Below are 20,979 nucleotides of genomic sequence, written 5' to 3' on the forward strand. Positions count from 1 at the left end.
TTTCAATCCTTTGTAGATCTGTGAAGAATTTTGATTACTATACTCTTTAGGGGTGAATAGTGATTCTGCTCCTTTTACTTGGCTTTCTGAACCTATAAAATCTTCTGTCTCCCTGAATGCTACTCCCCATACTTTCTAACATTTTCTGAAATATACCTTCTTTGAGTAACTTACTTTGTTATACAGCTTATTATCCATGAGCAGTATCCATCCCACAACACTAAGCTTATTATTTCTAAAGTTGGCTTCTAATATGGAAATCCTTATTAGCCTGAGTTGGCTCAGTCTTATGTCCCTATGTGCTCTCTGGCTGAACACCTGTACCATCATTGCACCCTTTAGAATGCATACTTCCAGCCTGAGATGTTGGAGGTTAACCTTGGTTTTTATTACACATGGATAGCTCTTCTATATACACAGATGCTAAACAGGGTGTAATGCCAGTGATCATACCATCTCTGATACTGCCATTGATCTGTGACTTCAGACCAAAACCAATTTATATTCTCTCATCCTTTTTAAAACACTTATTAAGCATCTACTATGCGTGAGACATTATTTGAGGTGCTAGGGATACCAAAAACAGGCAAAAGATGGTACCTGTGTGTCTCAAGGAGTCTAAACATAATTCTTGTCAGTATCTTCTCATAAATCCTACACACAGTTGGGACTCACCCAATATACTGCAGCCCTTTCTCTGACTCATTTGACATTATGTAAGAACAAACACAATACAAACGTTGGCTTTTGTTTCAAAGAAATGCTTGGGCTTATTAGATACATGATGCAGAACCCATCAACTGCTCAGGAGGGAGTAGTGAGGGTAAAAGTACATAGAGGTGTGTGGATTGGCCATAACTCAGAAGGTTCAAAACAGCTTCCTTCCATTTAGAGTTGATGCACACCAAAAAAAACAAAAACAAACAAAAGAATAACAAAATGGAAAAGATCTTTGTGTTTTTCTCTTTAGAAGGGATAAGCCTTTTATACTTTGCATGTCTTAAAGAGATTATTCTACTTCTTTAGCACAATAATCATTTAAGATGGTTTTATTTTTTAAAAAAATATACTATCCCTGTTTACCGAGGCTGCATGTAGGAGAAATAATATCTACCCTTTCACAAATGGATTTCAAAAAACAAACAATACCACAACTCAGATTTCTGCTAATTGTGAAACTGGTGTTTTTCTCCAAGTAATACACTCTTCTAACTGTAAAAATAGAATGAGACACTTAAATTCTGATATTTGCTAATTAGATGTCTGATCCAGTTAAAGAGCAGCAATTGAAAAACTTCATAATTACTATAATAAGATTCTTTAAAATGTGGCTAGGAAGAAAATATATGACATATTAGATTTCCTAAATATTAATAATTAAGCATCAATAGTATCCTTTTTAGGGCAGCTAGGTGGCATAGTAGATAGAGTGCCAGACCTGGAGTCAGGAAGATATGAGTTCAAATTTGGCCTCAGATACTTTCTAGCTGTGTGACCCTGGGCAAGTCATTTAACTATGTTTGCCTCAATTTCCTCATCTGTAAAATGAGCTAGAGAAGGAAATGCAAACCACTCCAGTATCTTTGTGAAGAAAACCTCAAATGGAGTCACAGAGTTGGACATAGCTACAATGACTGAAAAACAGCAGCATCTTTTAAAAAATAGCCTTATTTAGGGCAGCTAGGTGGCACAGTGGATACAGCACTGGTCCTGGAGTCAGGGGGACCTGAGTTCAAATCTAGACTCAGACCAAACACTTGACACTTACTAGCTGTGTGACCCTAGGCAAGTCACTTAACCCCAATTGCCTAAAAAAAAAGTCTTATTTTTATCTAAACCTATTAGGTTGCCTTTAACGACATGCATATGTACAAGGAAAAGATAGAGGAATAAGGGTGGTTATTTACAAGGGCCATCAAATGATCCTGAGTTAGGCTGATTCTTGGCTTGAAGTAAATCTTCACACGTTATACACTCTTTACCCCCGTGTTATATTCTTGAACTTGCACTGTGTGGACACTTGCTCCTTCAGATTTGGACCCTTTCCTTCTGAGATCATTCAATTGTCATCTCCACACAGATAAGTCTCAGATTTATCCAACACTACTTTTTCACCTGAACTTTAGTTTTATGTCACCAACTGCCTACTGGACATTTTGAACTGCCTGACCCATAATTTTCTCAAGCTCAACATGTCCTAAACAGAACTCATTACCATTCTCCAAAACCCTGTTTTCTTCTCAAGTTAGATATCAGTGAGGGCACCTTTATCTTTCTGATCACCCAGATTGGAAACATCGGTGTCATGCCTGACTTTTCACTCTTGCTATGTCCAATCAGTTACCAAATCTTGTTTTTTTTCTATCTCCAGAACATCTCTCACATACATCCCCTTCCCTCCACTCACACAGCTACCATTATTATTCAGGTTCCCATCACCTTGTGACTGGACTATTGGAATAGCTTTCTAATTGGACTTCCATTCTCAAGTTTCTCCCAAACCCATCTTCTCAAAGTGATTTTTGTAAAACACAGTTGTAATCACGTCAGCATCCTACTCAATAAACTCCAATGGCTCTTTGTTACCTCTCTGATCAAATATAAACTCTTGTTTGGAATTTAAAGCCCTTTACAACCTGGCACCTTCTTATCTTTCCAGTCTTTTATCACATAACTCCCTGTCATGAACTCTACAGTTCAGCTACACTAGCCAACATTTCTTTCTTTCTTTTCTTCTTTCTTTCTTTCTTTCTTTCTTTCTTTCTTTCTTTCTTTCTTTCTTTTTTTGGCTAGGCATTGGGGTTAAGTGATTTGCCCAGGGTCACACAGATAGTAAGTGTCAAGTGTCCAAGGCTGGATTTGAACTCGGGTCCTCCTGACTCCAGTGCCAGTGCTTTATCCACTGCGCCACCTAGCTGCCCCTAATAGACATTTCTTTTTACATCTTCATGCCTTTGTCCTCATTGTCCATCATGGCTAGAATGCTCTTCCTTCTAAACTCTTAAGTCTTAGAATCTCTGATGTCCTTTAAGATACAGCTCAAATGATAACTTTTATAAGAGGCCTTTCCTTGTCCTACAGTTTCTAGTCCTCCCCAAAGGCTACCTTTCACCTACTCTGGGATTTTCTCATATGTATGTTGTCACCTCCAATAGAATGCAAATTCTTTGAGGGCAGAGATTGTTTTTGCTTTTTCTTTGTATCTCCAACACTTAATACAGGTCGGACATATAGTAAGCCTTGAATATACTTGTTGGTTGGTTAATTAATTTACCAAAAGTAAAAATGAATCAGAAGTAATAACTAATGTGTAAGCTCATGAAGACATTAAAAAAAGAATAAATTTTTCTTTACCATATTCTGATACACACCCAACAAGGAAAAAAATATTCAGAAAATATCTATCTTCTGTCCCCAAGAGTTAGTGGAAACCACTTCCTGAAATGTTACCTGGTACCTCCTAATGATGAGTTTTCATGGTCTCTTCACAGTTCTCCTTATTCTCTCCAAAGCACATCTGCCACAACGTCCTTCTCGAAATGCCTCCCTACTTTTTAATTCCATGACAATGTACTTTCTTAACTCTCCTACCTTTCAAACTGTTCCTTCTCTGTCTGGTTTTTTTGGTTTTCCTTCCTTTTCCTTTCTTTTAAATATAAATATTTCCCCAGGCACAGTTCTTTGACTTTTCCTCTATACATGATCTTACCCAGCAGCCTTGTCCAATCTCATAGCATAAGCTATCACTTCATGCCTTTAGCCCTCAAATTAAAAAAAAAAATCCAGTCATGCAGTTCTGATTGTTGAATATCACCACCTGATGGTCCCACTAGCACTTCAAATTCAATATGTCCAAAATTAGAGACATCCTCATCCTTCCAAACCTGCTCCATTTCTTGATTTTTCTATTTTTTCCCAATATTGACACCAATATTTTCTCAGTTTCCCAAGTTGAATTTTATCCTTGATTCCTTCCTGTTCTTTAGCCAAAGGGCCAGTCAGACTCCAAGGGCTGTTGATTTTATGACCACAACATCTCTTGACTTGAACCCCTTAGTTCTACTCTTTTAGATCAAGCACTCATAACTTCTCACTTGGACTATTAGAACAGCTTCCCAAATATCCTCCCTTGTTTCAAGTTCTTCTCTTTCCAAGATACCTTACACAAAACATCCAGATAAATCTATGATTATATTATCTTCCCCGCTCAAAAAACTTGAGTGGTTTCCCACTGTCTACCAAATAAAGCCCAGATCCTCAAGGCCAGCTTTTATGTCTTTATCAGCTTGTACACTGGTTATTATTATCCCCATTTTTAGTCTTAGTTTATTTTACTCTCCTACACATACCCCATGCTACAGTCAAACTAGATTACACACCATTCCCTGGGTGTACCACCCTTCCCTGCCCCCACACCTTTGTTAACATGCCTTTTACTGGAATGTCTTCTCCCAATTTTATGCCTACAAAATCCTTCCCATTCTTCAAGGCTAAGAACAAGTGCCACCTCATTCATCATGCCTACCCCAATGCCCTTGCTATAGTCTCTCCTTCTAAACTCCCTTAGTCTTTAAAAAATAACACTAGTATTTATATAGCATTTTAAAGTTTGCAGACAGCTTTACAAATATGACCATGGATGATAGGTGTTATTAACCTCATTTTATAGATGAGGAAAATAAGGAAGAGGTTAAATAGCTTGACAGGGTCTTCCTTACTCCAGGTTCAATGGTTTATTCACTGTGCCACCCAGTTGTCTCCATATTTTATTCCACTCAAATTATGATTTGTATGACCATGACATAGAAACATACACATTTATGTATATTCCTTGAAGAGCTGTATAAATGTGAGTTATTATCATTATTATTTGTACTGGTCCATGAACTGACACTGGTCAACTCTATAACTAATTTTTTTTTTTACTAGACCTACTAAATTTTTACTTTTCATTACTAGACTATAAACTTATTGAGGATGAGGACTGTGTTTTATTCAATGTCTTATTTCATATGTTAGTCGGCACAGTATTTTACACATAAAAGGCACTCAATAAATATTTATTAAAAGAATGCACAAAAACTACTGTCCAGTGAATAACTAATAAACTCAAGATTAGTCTGAGTTAGCTTTGCCAGAAGAGTTGAGAGAAGCAAAATACAGCCTCCCTTTATCTTTTTTTTTTTTTTTTGTGCTACAAGTGTGTAGTCTTCCTATTTGGATAAAAGGATAAGATGAGAAAGAATTAAAATGATTTTTCTTTCGGTGTATATAGGTTCTCTTTCAAGATAATATGATAACCTCTCTGCTGCACTGAAAATCTACTTTGTAATCAACTTAGTCTGAATTTTCCACGAGGTGATTTTTCATCATACTTCCATGTAAATAGGCAGGGTTACGTTTATGGGCAAATCATATTCCAAAAATCCATTTGTAAGTCAGTTTTGGTACTAGGAGGACATTTTCCCACAGAAGTGGAGCCTATATAACTCATCTAAAATTTGGTAGAACTGTAGTTCTGAATAATAAATAGTCCAAGCTCCAAGATCAAGGTTACATGGCATATAGTAGAGAGAAAGAATAGGAAATAGAGAATAAAAGCTCCCTGGTGGCAAGGATTATTTCAGTTTTGGTTTTATATCTCCGGTGCCTAGTACTTTGCACGTGATAGGCATTTGAAAAGTGTTTGTTAAATGAATGAAGAAAAGAGAAAGAGGAAGGAGAGAAGGTTGATGTTGAGTTGTAGAAAAGGAGAAAAGGGAGTATCCTTTTCATATTGAAGGAGTAGTCCTGGCTCATGTTTTGAAGTTGGCAATTTCTTCCACCTACGACATGTGAGTTCGTGTCCTAAATACCCACTGCACATACTACACATACTTTACACATTTACTGCTCTATACTACTACTATACTACTCTACACATAGTTTCCCTGTTTCTATAAAGTATACAGTTGTGAGATTATCAACTTTTTCTCTCTCCTACCCTAATCAAAATTTTCATTCCTTCACTGCAGCTAACTTCTTTAAATTGTTAAGATGAAAGCAACCAGACTTAATTAAATTATACAAAAAGCTGAATAACTACATACCTAGAGGAATTTGCATTTGCTAAAGAAGAGACTTGTTTAATGACTCTAATTGGTGAAATACTTTTAGGCAGGAGGCATGCTCATTCATAATAGGCAACCTCTAGCAGTATTCCCTAGCCCAAAGTATACCAGTAAATATCTAAATTCTCTTCTGTTCTCAGCAGTCTCAAAGCCAAGGCTCAAGAGATGATGAATACAAACCAGGTGATGGAAAGAACAGAGGGTGGGAGAGGCATGATTTTAAGAAGAGGATTAGAAAAAGAACTCTGTATTTTTGTTTTTTAAATTTTGGAAGTGTTAAGATATAAGAACCTTTGGTTTTATGGACCAGTAGAAATTGGTTATCAAGTCAACTAATGTCAGTTCATGGACCAGTGGAAATCACAATAACAACTCACATTTTTATAGTACCTCAAGGTTTGTGTATTTTATTTCATTTGATCTTCACAACAACTCTTTGAGGTACGTGCCGTAATTATCCCTATGTTACATTGTTCAGCACAGTACCTGGTACACAGTAGGAGCTTAATAAATGCTTGTTGACTTAACGATGGGGAAATTGAAGCTCAAAGAAATTAAGTGATTTGCACAAGGTCATATAAGTGTATGAGGCAGGCTTTGATCCCAGGTTTTCCTGACTCCAAGCCTAAAATTCTATCTAGTACTCCAGGAAAGAAGCAATAAACTTGAGTAACTTGGGGTGAGTTCTTCTCCATTATTTCTACTTCATGATTTCATTCCTTTATTTAGAACTCTTACTGCTGAGTCATTTTAGTAGTACCTGATTCTTTGTGAACCCATTTGGGGTTTTCTTGGCAAAGATACTGGAGTAGTCATTTCCTTCTCCAGCTCCTTTTACAGATTAGGAAACTGAGGCAGAGCTAAATGATTTGCCCAAGGTCACATAGCTAGTAAGTGGCTGAGGCCAGATTTGAACTCAAGAAGAAAAGTCTTCCTGATTGCAGGCCCAGTCCTCTATCCACTGAGCCGCCTTAGAACTGGTTCTTAAAAAAAGTTCAAGTCCTTTTGCTCATTCCCACAATACCCATCTCCCAAGAGTTCCTATGGCAGGAGCAGCCAGGTCTCCTGTGGAAAGATGGATGTGAGCTTGAGGAGTAGACAAAAGAGTACTTATTTTTATGCCCACTATATAAGAGTTGAGGATTGTCTAGGCTCCTTTTTAAGTTTATCATGAAACATATTTTTTTTTGTTGAGCATCAGAGCTACTTTCTATTTTTCCCCATTCATGTCTTTGGCTTCGGTCTGGTATTCAAGGAAAAACGCTTGCAATGAAATATAATCCAAACTTATTTGAAACTACTGCCACTCATTGTGATAAGATACTCTATTATTTAATAAAATTCTGCCACCATCCCTTTTTAGCCATAGCATCTAAAATCCTTCTCTTCCTTCCAGCTGGAATGAACCATTTACCATCCTCCATGCTTTGCTGCTGACATGGCAAGCCTCATGCTATGCTCAAAATGCCCATTGCTATCTCCATCTTTTGAATTCCTACCTCTCTTTTTAAAAACCCATCTAAAATGCAAGGACCTCCATGACATGATTACTGATAAGTACAGCCATTAGTGGCATCCCCCTGTGGACATCACACAGAAGTTTGTTTGCATGTCTCTGGTGCACTTGTGTTATTTGAATTATTTTAATATATCTATTATAGGTCACATCCCATTCTGGATCAGGGAGTTGTTAATCTGGGGTCCATGAATTAAAATATTTTCCTAACTATATTTCAAAATGATGTTTTCCTTTTTAATTCCATGTATCTTCTTTTATTAATTTAAAAATATTCTGAGAAAGGGTCCATAGGCTTCAACACCCTCTTAAGGGGTTCCATGACACAGAAAATCTGAAGAGTCCCTTTTCTAGACTATAAACTTGATAAGGGCAAAGACTATGTCATACCTACATTTTCTATTTCACCAGTACCCAGTAGAGTACTTTAAAAAAATGTCTTCTGACTTGATCTGAATTCAATTGGAATACATATGTATATAATTTATATAGTATATTACATAATTTAATATATTACATATATATTACAACACATGTTTACATCAATCTCTCCATTCATTATCTATCTATATATCTATTTTTCTCTCTCTCAATCTATCTCATATACAGCTTAAACCTGATTAACTTCAAAGTCAGATTTATTTTAGTTCTCTGCAGTTTCAATTAACAGAGATTATACAGGGTGTCCCTAAAATTTTAGTGCAATGGAATGCCTTGTATAAACTCATAACACTTAACTTGTCAACTTTCTTTTTGGTCCTTGTGAATATTTCCAATTACTGGTACATTAGTGTCATCTGAAGTCTGTATGTGTTGACCTTGCCTTAACGGGAGAACATAGAAATAGCAGAGAAACATGAAAGGGGACAGATCTCTTGCCTGGTGTGAGAACTCACTAAGCTATGCTACACACCATCAAATGACATTAATTAGAGGCAATTTGGGAAAACCAGATAGAGATCCTTTGTGATCTCTGGGACTGATTTTGCTCATCTGTAAAGTGAACAAGTTGAACTCCATGGCATCTAAGGTGCCTTCTAGCACTAAAATAATGACTTTAGGGTATGTAATACCATTGGTAAAAGGAACTCTTCATGAAGAAATTCCCTCAACTACTGCATATCAGAATCTATTCTTCAACTTGTAACCTTAGAGAAATTCTGACGGCACTGAGTGTTTAAATGATTTTCCCAGGTTAACACAACTAGTATGTATTCAAGGTAGGACTTTTAAACACTTGGTCTGTCTGAATCGAAGGGCTGCTCTGTATATACCACTGTACCAAGCTGCCTCTAATTAATGGCATCATTGCTCAGTTATTTCAGTCATGTTCAACTCTCCACAACCCCATTTGGGGTTTTCTTGGCAAAGATACTAGAGTAGTTTGCCATTTCCTTCTCCAGCTCATTTTATAGATGAGGAAACAGAGACAAACAGGGTTAAGTGACTTGCCCAGGGTCACACAGCTAGTAAGTGTCTGAGGCGAGATTTGAACTCAGGGAGATGAGTCTTCCTGATTCCATTAGATACCATCAAATAACAGTCCTAGATACTAAACTTTAAAATGATTTGTAGCCTCATTCTCAATCCAAGATAGTGAATTATTCCCTTTGGTGTTTCTCAGTGGCATTCCCTATGGTGTCTAAACATTCCCTTCAGAGCAGGATCAATACGCACACACTACTGGTGTACGTAGCAACAAGCAGGATTCTTTTTTAATGTAGTGACCATTAATACTACATTTACCTTTTCCACTTCTTCAGTTTCATTTATAATTAGAGCCAAGGACAGTGGGTCTCCTGATTAAATTAAGAAATGAGCCAGATTGGCAGTACTTACTAACAACATTAGCTTGTCCAGTAAAGATAGTATACTGAAGCTCATATGAAACCACACTAAATTCATCATCGGAGGTCCAGTGCACAGTGATGGTGTCGTACGAAGCAGTACAGAGTTCTTCTCTAATTGTTGGAGAGTTGGGAGCTGTTTGAAAATAAGAATGAGATATGATTAGTTAATTGATTCACCTGAGACCAGAATGCCAGTGCAGAATGGAGGTTTCACAATAAAGATCAGTCCTCCATAGACATTTACCTCTACCAATACCATTGCAACTGAGTTCAGGAGATTTTCATCAAAGTCAAACATAGGGATCTTTTCTTTCTTTCCTCTTTATAGGCTGCCTGGGGAAGTCCAGACATACCCTTACTGAACTAGGAGATCAGTTTACCATTCCATTAGGAAGAAGGAGACAAACTACTAGAATTTTTCTGGCATGTAAAGGGAAAAATCTGGAATAAAGTGCAGAAATATCATGATTATGCTTATGTGAGATCTACTGGAAAGTGATTGAGCAATATGGAAAAGTGGATTTCTCACTTTACTGTGTATCAAGGCATCTTAATTTTTTTTTTGGGTGTGTTAAGGACACCTTTAGATATATGGTGAAACCTGTGGGCCCCTTCTCAGAATAATGTTTTCAAATGCAAAAATAAAGCACTTAGGATTACAAAGTAAAACAGTTGTACTGAATTTGGTTATCAAAAATATATTTTTTAAAAACCCAATGCATGGACCATGGGTTAAAAATCCCTGCTTTAGGTGTTTCCTTTTGAACTACACATCACTTATCAGATGATGTTTCCAAAGGCAAAACGATAGCATTAATGCATTTATATCCACGGATTTCTTCTCCACTCCTCCCAATCCCCATCTCACCCTACAGAAAAAGAAGTGAAGTGGCATATAAAGCATGATGGGCAATCTTAGGAGATGGTTATTCCTCACTGGATGGATAATCATTTATTGGGTAATCATCACAAAAGCAAAATTTAGAGCCAGAAGGGACCTTAGAGGACAATTACTTTATTCCACCTTCATCATTTTACAGTTGAAGAAACTGAGACCTTGACAGGCTAAGGAACTTGCCCAATGTCACACAGTGAATGGCAAAGCAGGGTTATCTCACCATGACCAGAATGCCAGACTTGGAGTCAATAAGACCTGAGTTCAAATCCTCCCTCAGACACTTTCTAGCCGTGTGACCCATGTGCAAGTAAACCTCTCAGTTATTTTCTCTTCAAAATAAGGATAATATCACCTACCTTACAAAGTCATTTTGAGGGGTCACATGAGATAATGAATGCGAAAGATTTTGCAAGCCTTAAAGTGTTATGTAAATGGTAGCTAAAATTATCTTTCCTTGCAAATATATCTGTCTTTGCAGGTTCCCTCTTCCTGTGAAGGGTACCATCTACTCACTCAGACTTGCAACTTCTGCGACCCCTTCAAAACACTGAAGTGGAGAAAATGCTTTAATTCCTACTGGTGATTCTTAAAGAAAGACTTTTTATCATAACTAATACTCATGGCTATTTTCATGGGTAAGAAAACAGAACAGATGAAAGACTTTTTTCATTAACAGTAGTGTTTTTGAAACTTGTCCATAAGTAATCAGTTATGAGTTTAAGTAAATATAAGCACTTTGGAAGTGGAATAATAAATTCCAAAGGTTAGAACTTTTGTCTATAACATTTATCTGACCTAAGGCATTTCTTTGCTCTAGATTAGGGCTTGTTAATTTGGGGTTCATGAACTTGTTTTTAAAAATATTTGATAACTGTATTTTAATATAACTGCTTTTTTTGCAATTTTATGTATTTTATTTTATGCATTTAAAAATATTCCAAGAAAGGATCTATAGACTTCACCAGACTGGGCTTGATAACTATTTAAAAAAAGATGGCTATAGTTCTAGGAAAAGGCTAATGATACCTGATCACTTCAGAGTTTTGTGTAGAGTTCTTGTGGAGGCCAAAATGCTTATGAGAACTTTATAATAAACAGGGCACAAGGAATGATACTTGAATCATAGATACATTTTAAGTGCAAAATCCATAAAGTGTTCTCTAGAGTATGATTTTAAATTATCCATCAGGTGAAAGATACAAATCCAAAATTCACCACAATGAGATACTTTATATTTGACTATAAATCAAGGAATCCACTGAAGAAGTGCATTCCATGGTAGAAGGGCCAGGTGCAATATGGAATTTGTTAATTATTTCCTTGGTCTCTGTAGGGATAGTTTCCTAACATTAATTCTACCCTCACTTTAAATCATTCATTGACTCATTCTTATATCAACAATTAAAGACATTTTCTCCATTTTACAAAAATATATACAGATGCATATATGTATTTATAGATGCATCAATATCTATATATGTATGATTGAGTGCAAGGAAACATTATCTGCAAAATAGAAAGTACTGTGTGACACATGGTAACAGCAACAACTAGGGAAAGAATGTCACCTTTCTGGTTTATTAACCTGATATGTCACTTTGAGGCAAGTCACAAGTTAAAATAATAGCCTTCCCTTTCAGAGAAAGGCATGCTTGCTGGCATTAGACGTTACAACCTTTCTCTCATCATAGGATTTGGGAGGAAATTATTTTGTAAATTGTCAAGCACTATGCCCAAATTTAAGTTCTTATTCTTAAGTGACTGGAAATCATTTAATGGGTAAGGACTTTGTTGTTTTGAAAATTGTTAGATATTTCACATATAATGAGTATCATGAAGCCAATTTCAATGTATAATGATGTAGTACTAGAGAAACCATCTTTACCACTTTTGCACACGGAACAGTAGCAAACATTGCATAAACACTTCATTTCCGTCTCACACATGTCTGATAAACTATTTGGACTTGGCAGCTTTAGTCCAACATTGTGTGTTGTAAGGAAGGTCTATGTTATGTCTAGAAATAAACCAAAAGTCCATCTGGAATTGATGGTTAACAAGGTGTAATTGACGGGGAAAGAGCTCTTTAAAAGGTATCCAGATGTGCACATTAGTATGGGATAAACACCAATCATTCTGAATGGAAATATGGCTTTGGGAACATTGATCTCAGACACATCAAACATATGCCAAGGCAAGAGGATAATCTATGGTTACAGTGGCCATATTTTCCAAACCCAGAATTGAAATACATGGTCTAGCAAAGAAAATCCTTTATGCTAAGCCTTGGTAATAGTACACTTTTCTTGAAATAGCATTCTGCCAGCACATACTGTTGCTGTATACATGAGGTGGTTTGTGCAGCTATTGAGGAATAAACCAATTTATTATTTTTCATATTTAACAGTTTTTATTATTTCAAAAATATATTAGAGTTAAGCCCTCAGCATAGAAATGGTATTAAGTTGCTGTAGGAAGGAAAAAAAACCCAACAACAACTCTGGTTTGGGTTGCAATTGGGAGTGATGCAGGCATCATGTTTAGGATTTCTGCTCTAGATGTTTCCAGAGTATCTCTTGTCTATCTATGCTTCCCCCATCTTCTACTGGTGAAATTTATTTTTTTGTATTCCAGTACAAGTCTTGACATTTGTCTCTACTGAATTTCATCTTATTAGATTCACCCCAATGATATAGATTGTCAAGATCCATTTCTGGGATTTCCATTGTCACCCAGAAGAGTAACTAGGCCAGACAGCTTTGTGTCACCTACAAATTTGCAAAACATATCATTTCTGCCTTAATCCAAGTTACTAAAAAACATTAAGTAGCATAAGACCAAGCAAAGCGCCTTGGGGGACTACCAGTGGATATTTTCTGCCTTGTAGACTTTGAACCATTAAATAACCACTCTCTAAGCCGAGCTATCCAACTAGTTCTGAAACCATCTAATTGTTATATCATTTTGTCCATAACTCTTGATATTCTCCGTAAGAATAAAAATAAAATAAAATTTAATAAAAGCTCTGCTAAAATCAAGGTAAACTATATCCACAACATTTCCTTTATCTACCTGTTTGGAAATCCTATCAAAAAAAGGAGATAAGTTAGCCTGGCATGACCTGTTCTCCTTAGAGTCATTTTTGATTCTTCCTTATCCTTCATTTCCCACATTCATTTCATTGCCAAGCCAAGATATTGTGCCAGGCACAATATCTTTAGTATCTCTTTTCCTCTTTGCTATTTCACTCCAACTGCCACTATTCTATTTCAAGGTGTGATTAACTCAAACCTGGATTATTTTAAAATAATCCATCCTTTTCCCAATTTTTCCATGCTTTTGCAATCCATCCTTTTCACAATTGATTTCTTAAAATACAGGCCAGATCACATCCCTTCTTTGCTTAAAAACATTCGATGCCTCCCACCTGTATACAAGATAAAATAGACATTCTTAAGGTTGACGGTAATGGCTCCATATAATCTAGCTCCAACTTGCCTTTCCAACCTCAACTGAGCAGAAGTAAGCAAGACAAAATTTAATAGAGATGAACATGAAGCCTTACACTTCTGTCAAAAATAAATAAATAAATAAATAAATAAAGGAGGGGCATTTAGCCTGGAGAAGAAACGACTTAATGCAATACCATGTTATTCTTCAAATACTGGAAGGGCTGAAATACGTATGAGATATTAACCTCATTCTGCTTGACTCTAGAAGCAGACTTTTGGCTCAACGTAAGGAAAGAACTTCCTAAAAATTAGAACTGATAAAAAGAAAAAAGGATCAGCTTCTTTTAGGGGTAGTTGAATTGACTGTTTACTAGAGATTTTCAAATGGAGGCTGGACGACCACTTCTTGAACACGTTGTAGACAGGAATCATGATTGAGCAGAGGTCCATCAGATTGATCTCTGAGGCCCTGGTCAATATTTATGACTTATGATTCTATTTTACCATTTCTCTTCTTGTACTCAAATCCATGAAAAAGAATTCCCAGCCCCTTGCAGCTCCCTTCCCCCACGCGTGTGTGTGTGTGTGTGTGTGTGTGTGTGTGTGTGTGTGGTGGGGGAGGGGTGGTTTCCAGAAGACTTAAATATTCTACACTCACTTCATTCCCTGCTGGTTGCCATCCTTTCTTTCCTTCAAGGCCTACAACAGTTGCTATTTTCTCTCTGAAAGCTGAAAATGATCTCTCCTTTCTTGAATTTTTGTAGCTGTGTGACCTATGCACTTATCACATTTTCCTTTACGTAGAAGTTTAATAATCCATATTCTCCTACTTGACTGTAAGCTTCTTGAGGATAGGGGTTATAAAATTTTTCATCTTTATATAGCTAAGGCCTAGCAGTTTCTTACACACAGTAGATACCTAATAAATGTGCATTGCCATGAAACACAAGTAGCATGGTATAGTAGAAACAGTAATAGCTTTGAAATCAGGGAATCTGGGTTGAAATCCTGCCTCTCACTCTGACTGCATGACCTTGGATAAGTTACTTGTTAAATAAAGGTGTTCAACTGAGGTGCTTTCCAACTCTAAAGCTAGTATACTGTGAAGTGAAGCAAATGCTTATCCATACCCCAGTGAACCTCCTCATAGGAGAAAAGTGGATCTTTTCTAAAAAGAAGTTGCTAGCAAAATAACATTGCAAATTCTACTGGTCAGTGTCCTTACTTACAATGTTTAGGTGTTTAGAAGTAGAGAAGAAGCATTTATGTATGTGACCAGAAAAAAAAAGTTTGGTATAAAAGGAAGTAAACAAGCATTTGTTAAGGGCTTACTATGTACCAGCACTGAGCTTGTTAAACCCTCACAATAACCAACCCCTGAGGGCAGGTGTATTAATATCCCCATTTTACAGTTGAAGAAACTGGAGCAGATAAAGCTTAAGGTATTTTGTCCAGGGTCATATCTAGCTAGTAAGTATCTGAGGCCATATTTGAACTCAGGCCTTCCTGACTCCAGGTCACCTACCTGTCTCACACAATCTCAATGAATCCAAATGTGATTCCTACTAAATTTACTAAAAGTCTTCACATGAAAGCTTTGAAACAAGGTGAAATTTCTGATCATTAGAATCATATTTCCATTTGATTAAATGTTGCTTACATCAACACTTAATAAAGGTGATTTGACTGGCATATCAATATATTTTTATTTCCTCATTGCTTTTGGCTGGGGATAGTGGCAGTGTGTATATGAGATGAGAAGTCCCTCTACTTAATATTGTGTCTTCTCCCCCCCCACCCCCAGTCCTAAATTAGACCTGCTTCCTTGGGGTTAAAACATACATGCACATCATGGCTGGAGGAAGTTTGAACTTTCTTTCTAATCCAAAGGTCTACTATTATTCAGGAGGAAAAAAAAATCAAAGAGTAGAGATGCAACTATGTGTAAAGATTGAGATTAAAAACATACAATACCTGTAAGGTAATCCAGACATTCTAGTAATTTCTTCTCTCTGGAAAAATCTAATGCAAAGGTATCAAAAGTGTCATTGAGGTTAATTTCAGGAATTAGAACCTGGGAAGATGCAGTTGCCATGGAGACCCTATGATAAAAGGAAAAGTTTTCAGAAACTTGGATAGCTTTCACATTCATTCCTTAGAATTCTCTCTCTCTCTCTCTCTCTCTCTCTCACACACACACACACACACACACACACACATATACACATGTAATAACATATTTAATCCCTCAGAATGGTACATACTGCTTTTACCCCTTAACTTGAAACAAAAGAGTTTAAGCATTAAATTCCTCTCCCCACCCTTTTCCTTCTTTGACAGAAAGGAATGGAATCCCCCCCCCCGCTTTTTACTGCTAAAGGAAGCTAAAGAATATTCATATTTTATGCTGCTCTGTATTTAACAGCTTGGCACTGTCAAATGCAGCCCCAGTAAGAAGCTTATTGCTCCAGGCAGTCTTTCACACATCTGTCTGAAAAACTGTTGGATTCAGTCTCCAGAAGTTCTCTACTTCAAAAGAAATTTATCAAAATGTAAAATCCATAAAGGACAAAATAAGGATTTAAAAAAAGCTCCCAGATATTGTTTTATTTTAGCCAATCACTTGCCTGGCTATCAAAAGTGAACATTTTCTGAATATTTTTAAAAAGGTAATTATTATTCAGTTCTCTCCTTTCAGCATGGGATTCTTTTTCATTCACTCAATGCATAAACCATGGGATATATGCATGAGCTTTCTCATAAATTCTCCTTATAGATGCACATTTTTTCCTATGCATTGAGGCTCCACTGAAAAGACTACAATACAAACTATTTCTAAAAATCGGCCTATTTGAGTTTTCTCCAGAGATGTGCAGTGATCTATCAATCATTACCAGTATTGTTGTGCCAAGTACAGTGCTAAGCACCAGTGATTCAGAGACAAAAATGAGATGGTCCCTGCTTTCCAGGAGATATTCTAGTCCATTTGAATGAATACACTGGAATGTTTTACTAATGCACAACACTGGCTGCATCAAATACATTAGTGATTTCCTTGAGAAAAGGACCATGACATACTGGACATTCTGCACTTCTCAAACTATGTTGTCCTTGTCATCTTTTACCCTTCAACAATTCAAGATATGAATTTCAATAATTAAACAATAATTTATTATGCATGTGTTGGGAATTTCAGCACTGGAAGAGAACTCAGATTGCTTAGTTCAAACCAGTGATTTTACAGATAAGGAAACTAAGTGAGGAACGGGTTAAGTGACTTGTCAAAGGTTCACACAGGTAGTTAGAGAAGCAGATCAGGAAGGAACTGAGGCAAACAGGGTTAAGGGACTTGCCCAGGGTCCCACAGCTAGTGAGTGTCTGAGGCTGGATTTGAACTCAGGAAGAAAGAGTCTTTCTGACTCCAGACTTGGTATTCTATCCCCTGTGCCACCTAAATGCTCTTAATAAATGGCAGAGCAAGGCTTTGAATCCTAGATCAGTGCTCCTTCTACAATACCTTCTTGCTACTTTTGCACTAGAGAAGCTGATATTCTATGCTTTTATTCCCAACAGGAGGTCACATTTTATTATATACATATCAAGACATTCAAATTCAACAAATGCCTGCTGCCTGACCTCTAACTGCAAAAACAAAGTGGAAAATTCAAAGACTTCATGCAGATCTGTAGCATGGATCAGTATAGAAATGTTATTGGATCTTTTGAACTACTTAAAGAGATTTTAAAAGGAAAAAAGACTGGTTCTATTATATTAATTATGTATAACAGGGAGTATTTGGCTGGGATAATGTGAAATTCACAGCATAACCTCAAACCCACCATTTTTGTCTACCAAGGCACACAAGACTATGGCATATGACAAGCCAGAACACTTGATTTCCCCTCCCAACCACTTCTGCAAACAGATGAGCTTACTCAAGACCTGTTTGTCCCAGTTGCTCTTAACTCATTTTCTCGGTGTCTCTTTGTCTCTATCTTTGGAGTAGCCATGGAATAGCCATAAAAATGAGTGAACTGAGTTCTATGAGTCTTCCTATCAGAAAAATACTTGCTTTCTGATAAGAGATCTGTGGCAACCTTGAGGGGGATGGACCATAAAAAGGAAAGAGTTCCTAAGGTTTAGGATAGAAAACTCATCCAAACAGTATCTGAGTTTTACTCCTGCTTTTAACATCTACTCATTGTTTAAATGTAGGAAAGATGCCTATCTCTGGCTAGGATTTCAAACCCTCTTTTGGAGTGACAAGCTAAGGAAATGCTGCCAAAGTCAACATTTCTGGGCATATTTTTATTTCCTAAATCCTCATTGCTTATTCCTTTCCCTTTCAGATAACTTATCAAAATCCATCAAACCTTTTACTAGTAGCTAGCATTCAAAATTTTATTCTTTGTTATTTTTCCTTTAGATCAAGTATTTCCTAATATCTTGGGGCATCTAAAGACATTATTTTTTTTCTCTGTATTTAATAGCATGTACTAGGAAATGGCACTGCAGCAAATTGATCCCTGGGATAGTAATGATAGATGTTAAAGGTTTTCAAGGCAGTTAAATCTTCCTACTTCTATCTAAAAAAATAGAATATTGAGAAGGACATGAGAGATTATCTGGTTATTTATAGGGGTTCTTAATGTGGGGTCTGTCAGCTTGTTTTAAAAATATTTTGGTAAATATATTTCAGTATGATTGATTTCCTTTGTAATTTTTATATTTATTTTGAGCACTTGAAAACATTCTGAGAGGGTTTCACCAGATTTCCAAAGGGGTCCATGATACAAAAATATTAAGAATGACGGTCCTAGTTCAATCCCCAGAATTTCTCAAATTATGCTCTACAACACTGGTAACAAACTCAAGTAGAAACAGATCCCTAAGAGCTTCAATGTTGAATTAGAAAACCACAAACATTATCCATGTTGTATTACATTTAAAAAAAATCTTGTTAAACATTTTTCAATTACATTTAAATCTGGTTAAGAGTTCTGGCAGCTTTGAGTCTGACACTTCTGTTTGACAGAACCCTGGGGTACCAGAAAGAAAGAAAAAAAGAAGTGTAACAGTGAAGTACAAAAACCAAACCCATCTACTTTGCTCTTAGTGTCTGCTACACTCCCTATGTTTTAAGATTAAGTGGAGAACATTGGAGAATGGTTGAAAATATAACAAAAGTGACATCTTACTAGTCTAGAATCAATCACCTAATGTGCCCAGTAATAATATATAGCATATAATTTGCAGATTCATTTGTCTTGGCAGAGAAGATGTGAAAGAATAACTTTCTTTTTATATTCTTAATCTTATGTTTTTACTATAAATATGTTTTTGTACTAGTTCTCAATTTGGCTAACTCAGCAAAATAAAAACATGAAGAAACAAGAATGCAGAAGTATTAATAATCGAACCTGAAAATGAAAAAAAAAATATCCACGAATGAAACTCGAGTACTGAATCCCAAATACAAGAGAACTGCAACTTTGACAATAGCTATGCACAATTTCAAATGAAACTGGGATGAGCTGTCATAATAACCCCAACTATTGGGTTAAGTGGAGGGGGAGGGGATGAAAATGATTGTCAGGCATCTTACAAGATTATGAATCATTTGTTATAAAATACTTATTGAAAGTAAATAATTGCATCCTCCTCATTAAATCATTTGTAATATCACTGATCTGAAAATACAAGATGTTTAAAAATTGCTTAATGTTATGCAGTCTGTATTTCAGTGCTTACAGGGGTGGTGAAGTTATTGCCCAGTGGGATACCCACCCCACGCCGGGGAATCTATCCATGTGGGGAATTGGGACTCAAATTCTGCCCATCTGTAACATTTACCCATTTGACCTGGTTTTGTCTTTTGTCTACATTTTTCTCCCACATGACAATCACTCAATTATTTGAAAATAGTTATTTGGCTTCCCTAGGCCTTTCCTTTCCCAAACTAAATGTAATCAATTTTTTCAACCAATCATCATACAGTATGGTCTTGAGTCTCCTCTGGACACATTCTGGCTTGTCAATGTCTCTATTAAAATGTGCTCAGAAGTGGCTAAAATATTCCAGCACAGATAGTCGGGTAGCTTGATTTCCTTGTTCTGGATACTATGGGTCTATTATTTAGAATAAGCCATTTTGGCAATTACTCATCATGTGTTTGTAGTCACTAAAACTTTGAAAAGGCCTAGCTTCAGATCAACAAAATTTGATAAACGTTCCTTGAGGGTATGAGATATGTTGCATTTATCTCTGTATCTCTTCCTATACCATACAGGGTGCACTGTGATTTTTTAGGTGTCTAAAATGCCATTTTTCAGCTCTAGATCCCTATCCATTAGTATGGAGCCTTGCATAAAGTAAGCACTTAACAATATTTGATGAATTTAACTCACTGAAAAACTATATATATATACACACAAAAGTACATACACATATATACATACACAAGTGTGTGCATACATATAAATACATATATGTGTGTACATGGAGAAAGACAAAGAGACAGACAGAGAAAAACAGAGACAGACAGACACAGAGAGAGAGAGAGAGAGAGAGAGAGGTTCACAATGCCAAAAACACTTTTTGGGGTATTCACAGGTATGTAATGCCTGAAAGTCTGAAACCTTTTTCTTGGGCTGCCAAGTATGTGCCAAGTGATGAAGAGAAAGCTCTTAAGTGCCCATATGGAGAAACCTAAGACAGAGATTAAATGAGAGGAGAGAGACAGAAAGATAAGGCAGAAAGAAGGAGGGCCCAAGAGACATATGGAGACATAGAGAAAGGTACACACAAAGAAACCTAGAAGCCAAAAGAAATGCTGAAATACAGAATCAAATAAAGAGCTTGGGGAAAAATTAAGAGATAGAGAAAGACATAGTAATAGAGAGAAAAAGAGCTTTAGAAAAAGAGACAAAGACTCTTATCAGCTCTTTATAAGCTCAATATTCTGGGGGCAAAAAAAAAGCCGCTAGTATACACACATCTGTGAAGTATGCCTGTCTAGTAGAAGAATGAAATTTTTGTGTCCATATTTGGGGAAAAAATGGTCACATGGAAGACAGGCCTAGCTCTATACACGCAGGTTATGCTTGCACTGACTTGCAGATGTACATTTTTCTACTTGTATTACACCCCCCCC

The 20,979-nt window shown here is 36.5% G+C and overlaps 1 protein-coding gene across 1 annotated transcript in view; it reads right to left on the minus strand.

The window, feature by feature from the left end:
• MID1 (midline 1) overlaps positions 1-20,979 on the minus strand; it is a 172,843-nt gene that overhangs the window by 22,228 nt on the left and 129,636 nt on the right. Inside the window, exons 5-6 of the mRNA XM_027835321.1 lie at positions 15,801-15,928; positions 9,466-9,609 (exon numbers count right to left, since the gene is read on the minus strand). Of these exons, the coding sequence (XP_027691122.1) occupies positions 9,466-9,609; positions 15,801-15,928 (272 nt within the window). The remainder of the gene's footprint in view (positions 1-9,465; positions 9,610-15,800; positions 15,929-20,979) is intronic.

The sequence above is a fragment of the Vombatus ursinus genome, unplaced genomic scaffold (assembly GCF_900497805.2).
Source record: "Vombatus ursinus unplaced genomic scaffold, bare-nosed wombat genome assembly UNPS02014814.1, whole genome shotgun sequence".
Taxonomy (NCBI): domain Eukaryota; kingdom Metazoa; phylum Chordata; class Mammalia; order Diprotodontia; family Vombatidae; genus Vombatus; species Vombatus ursinus.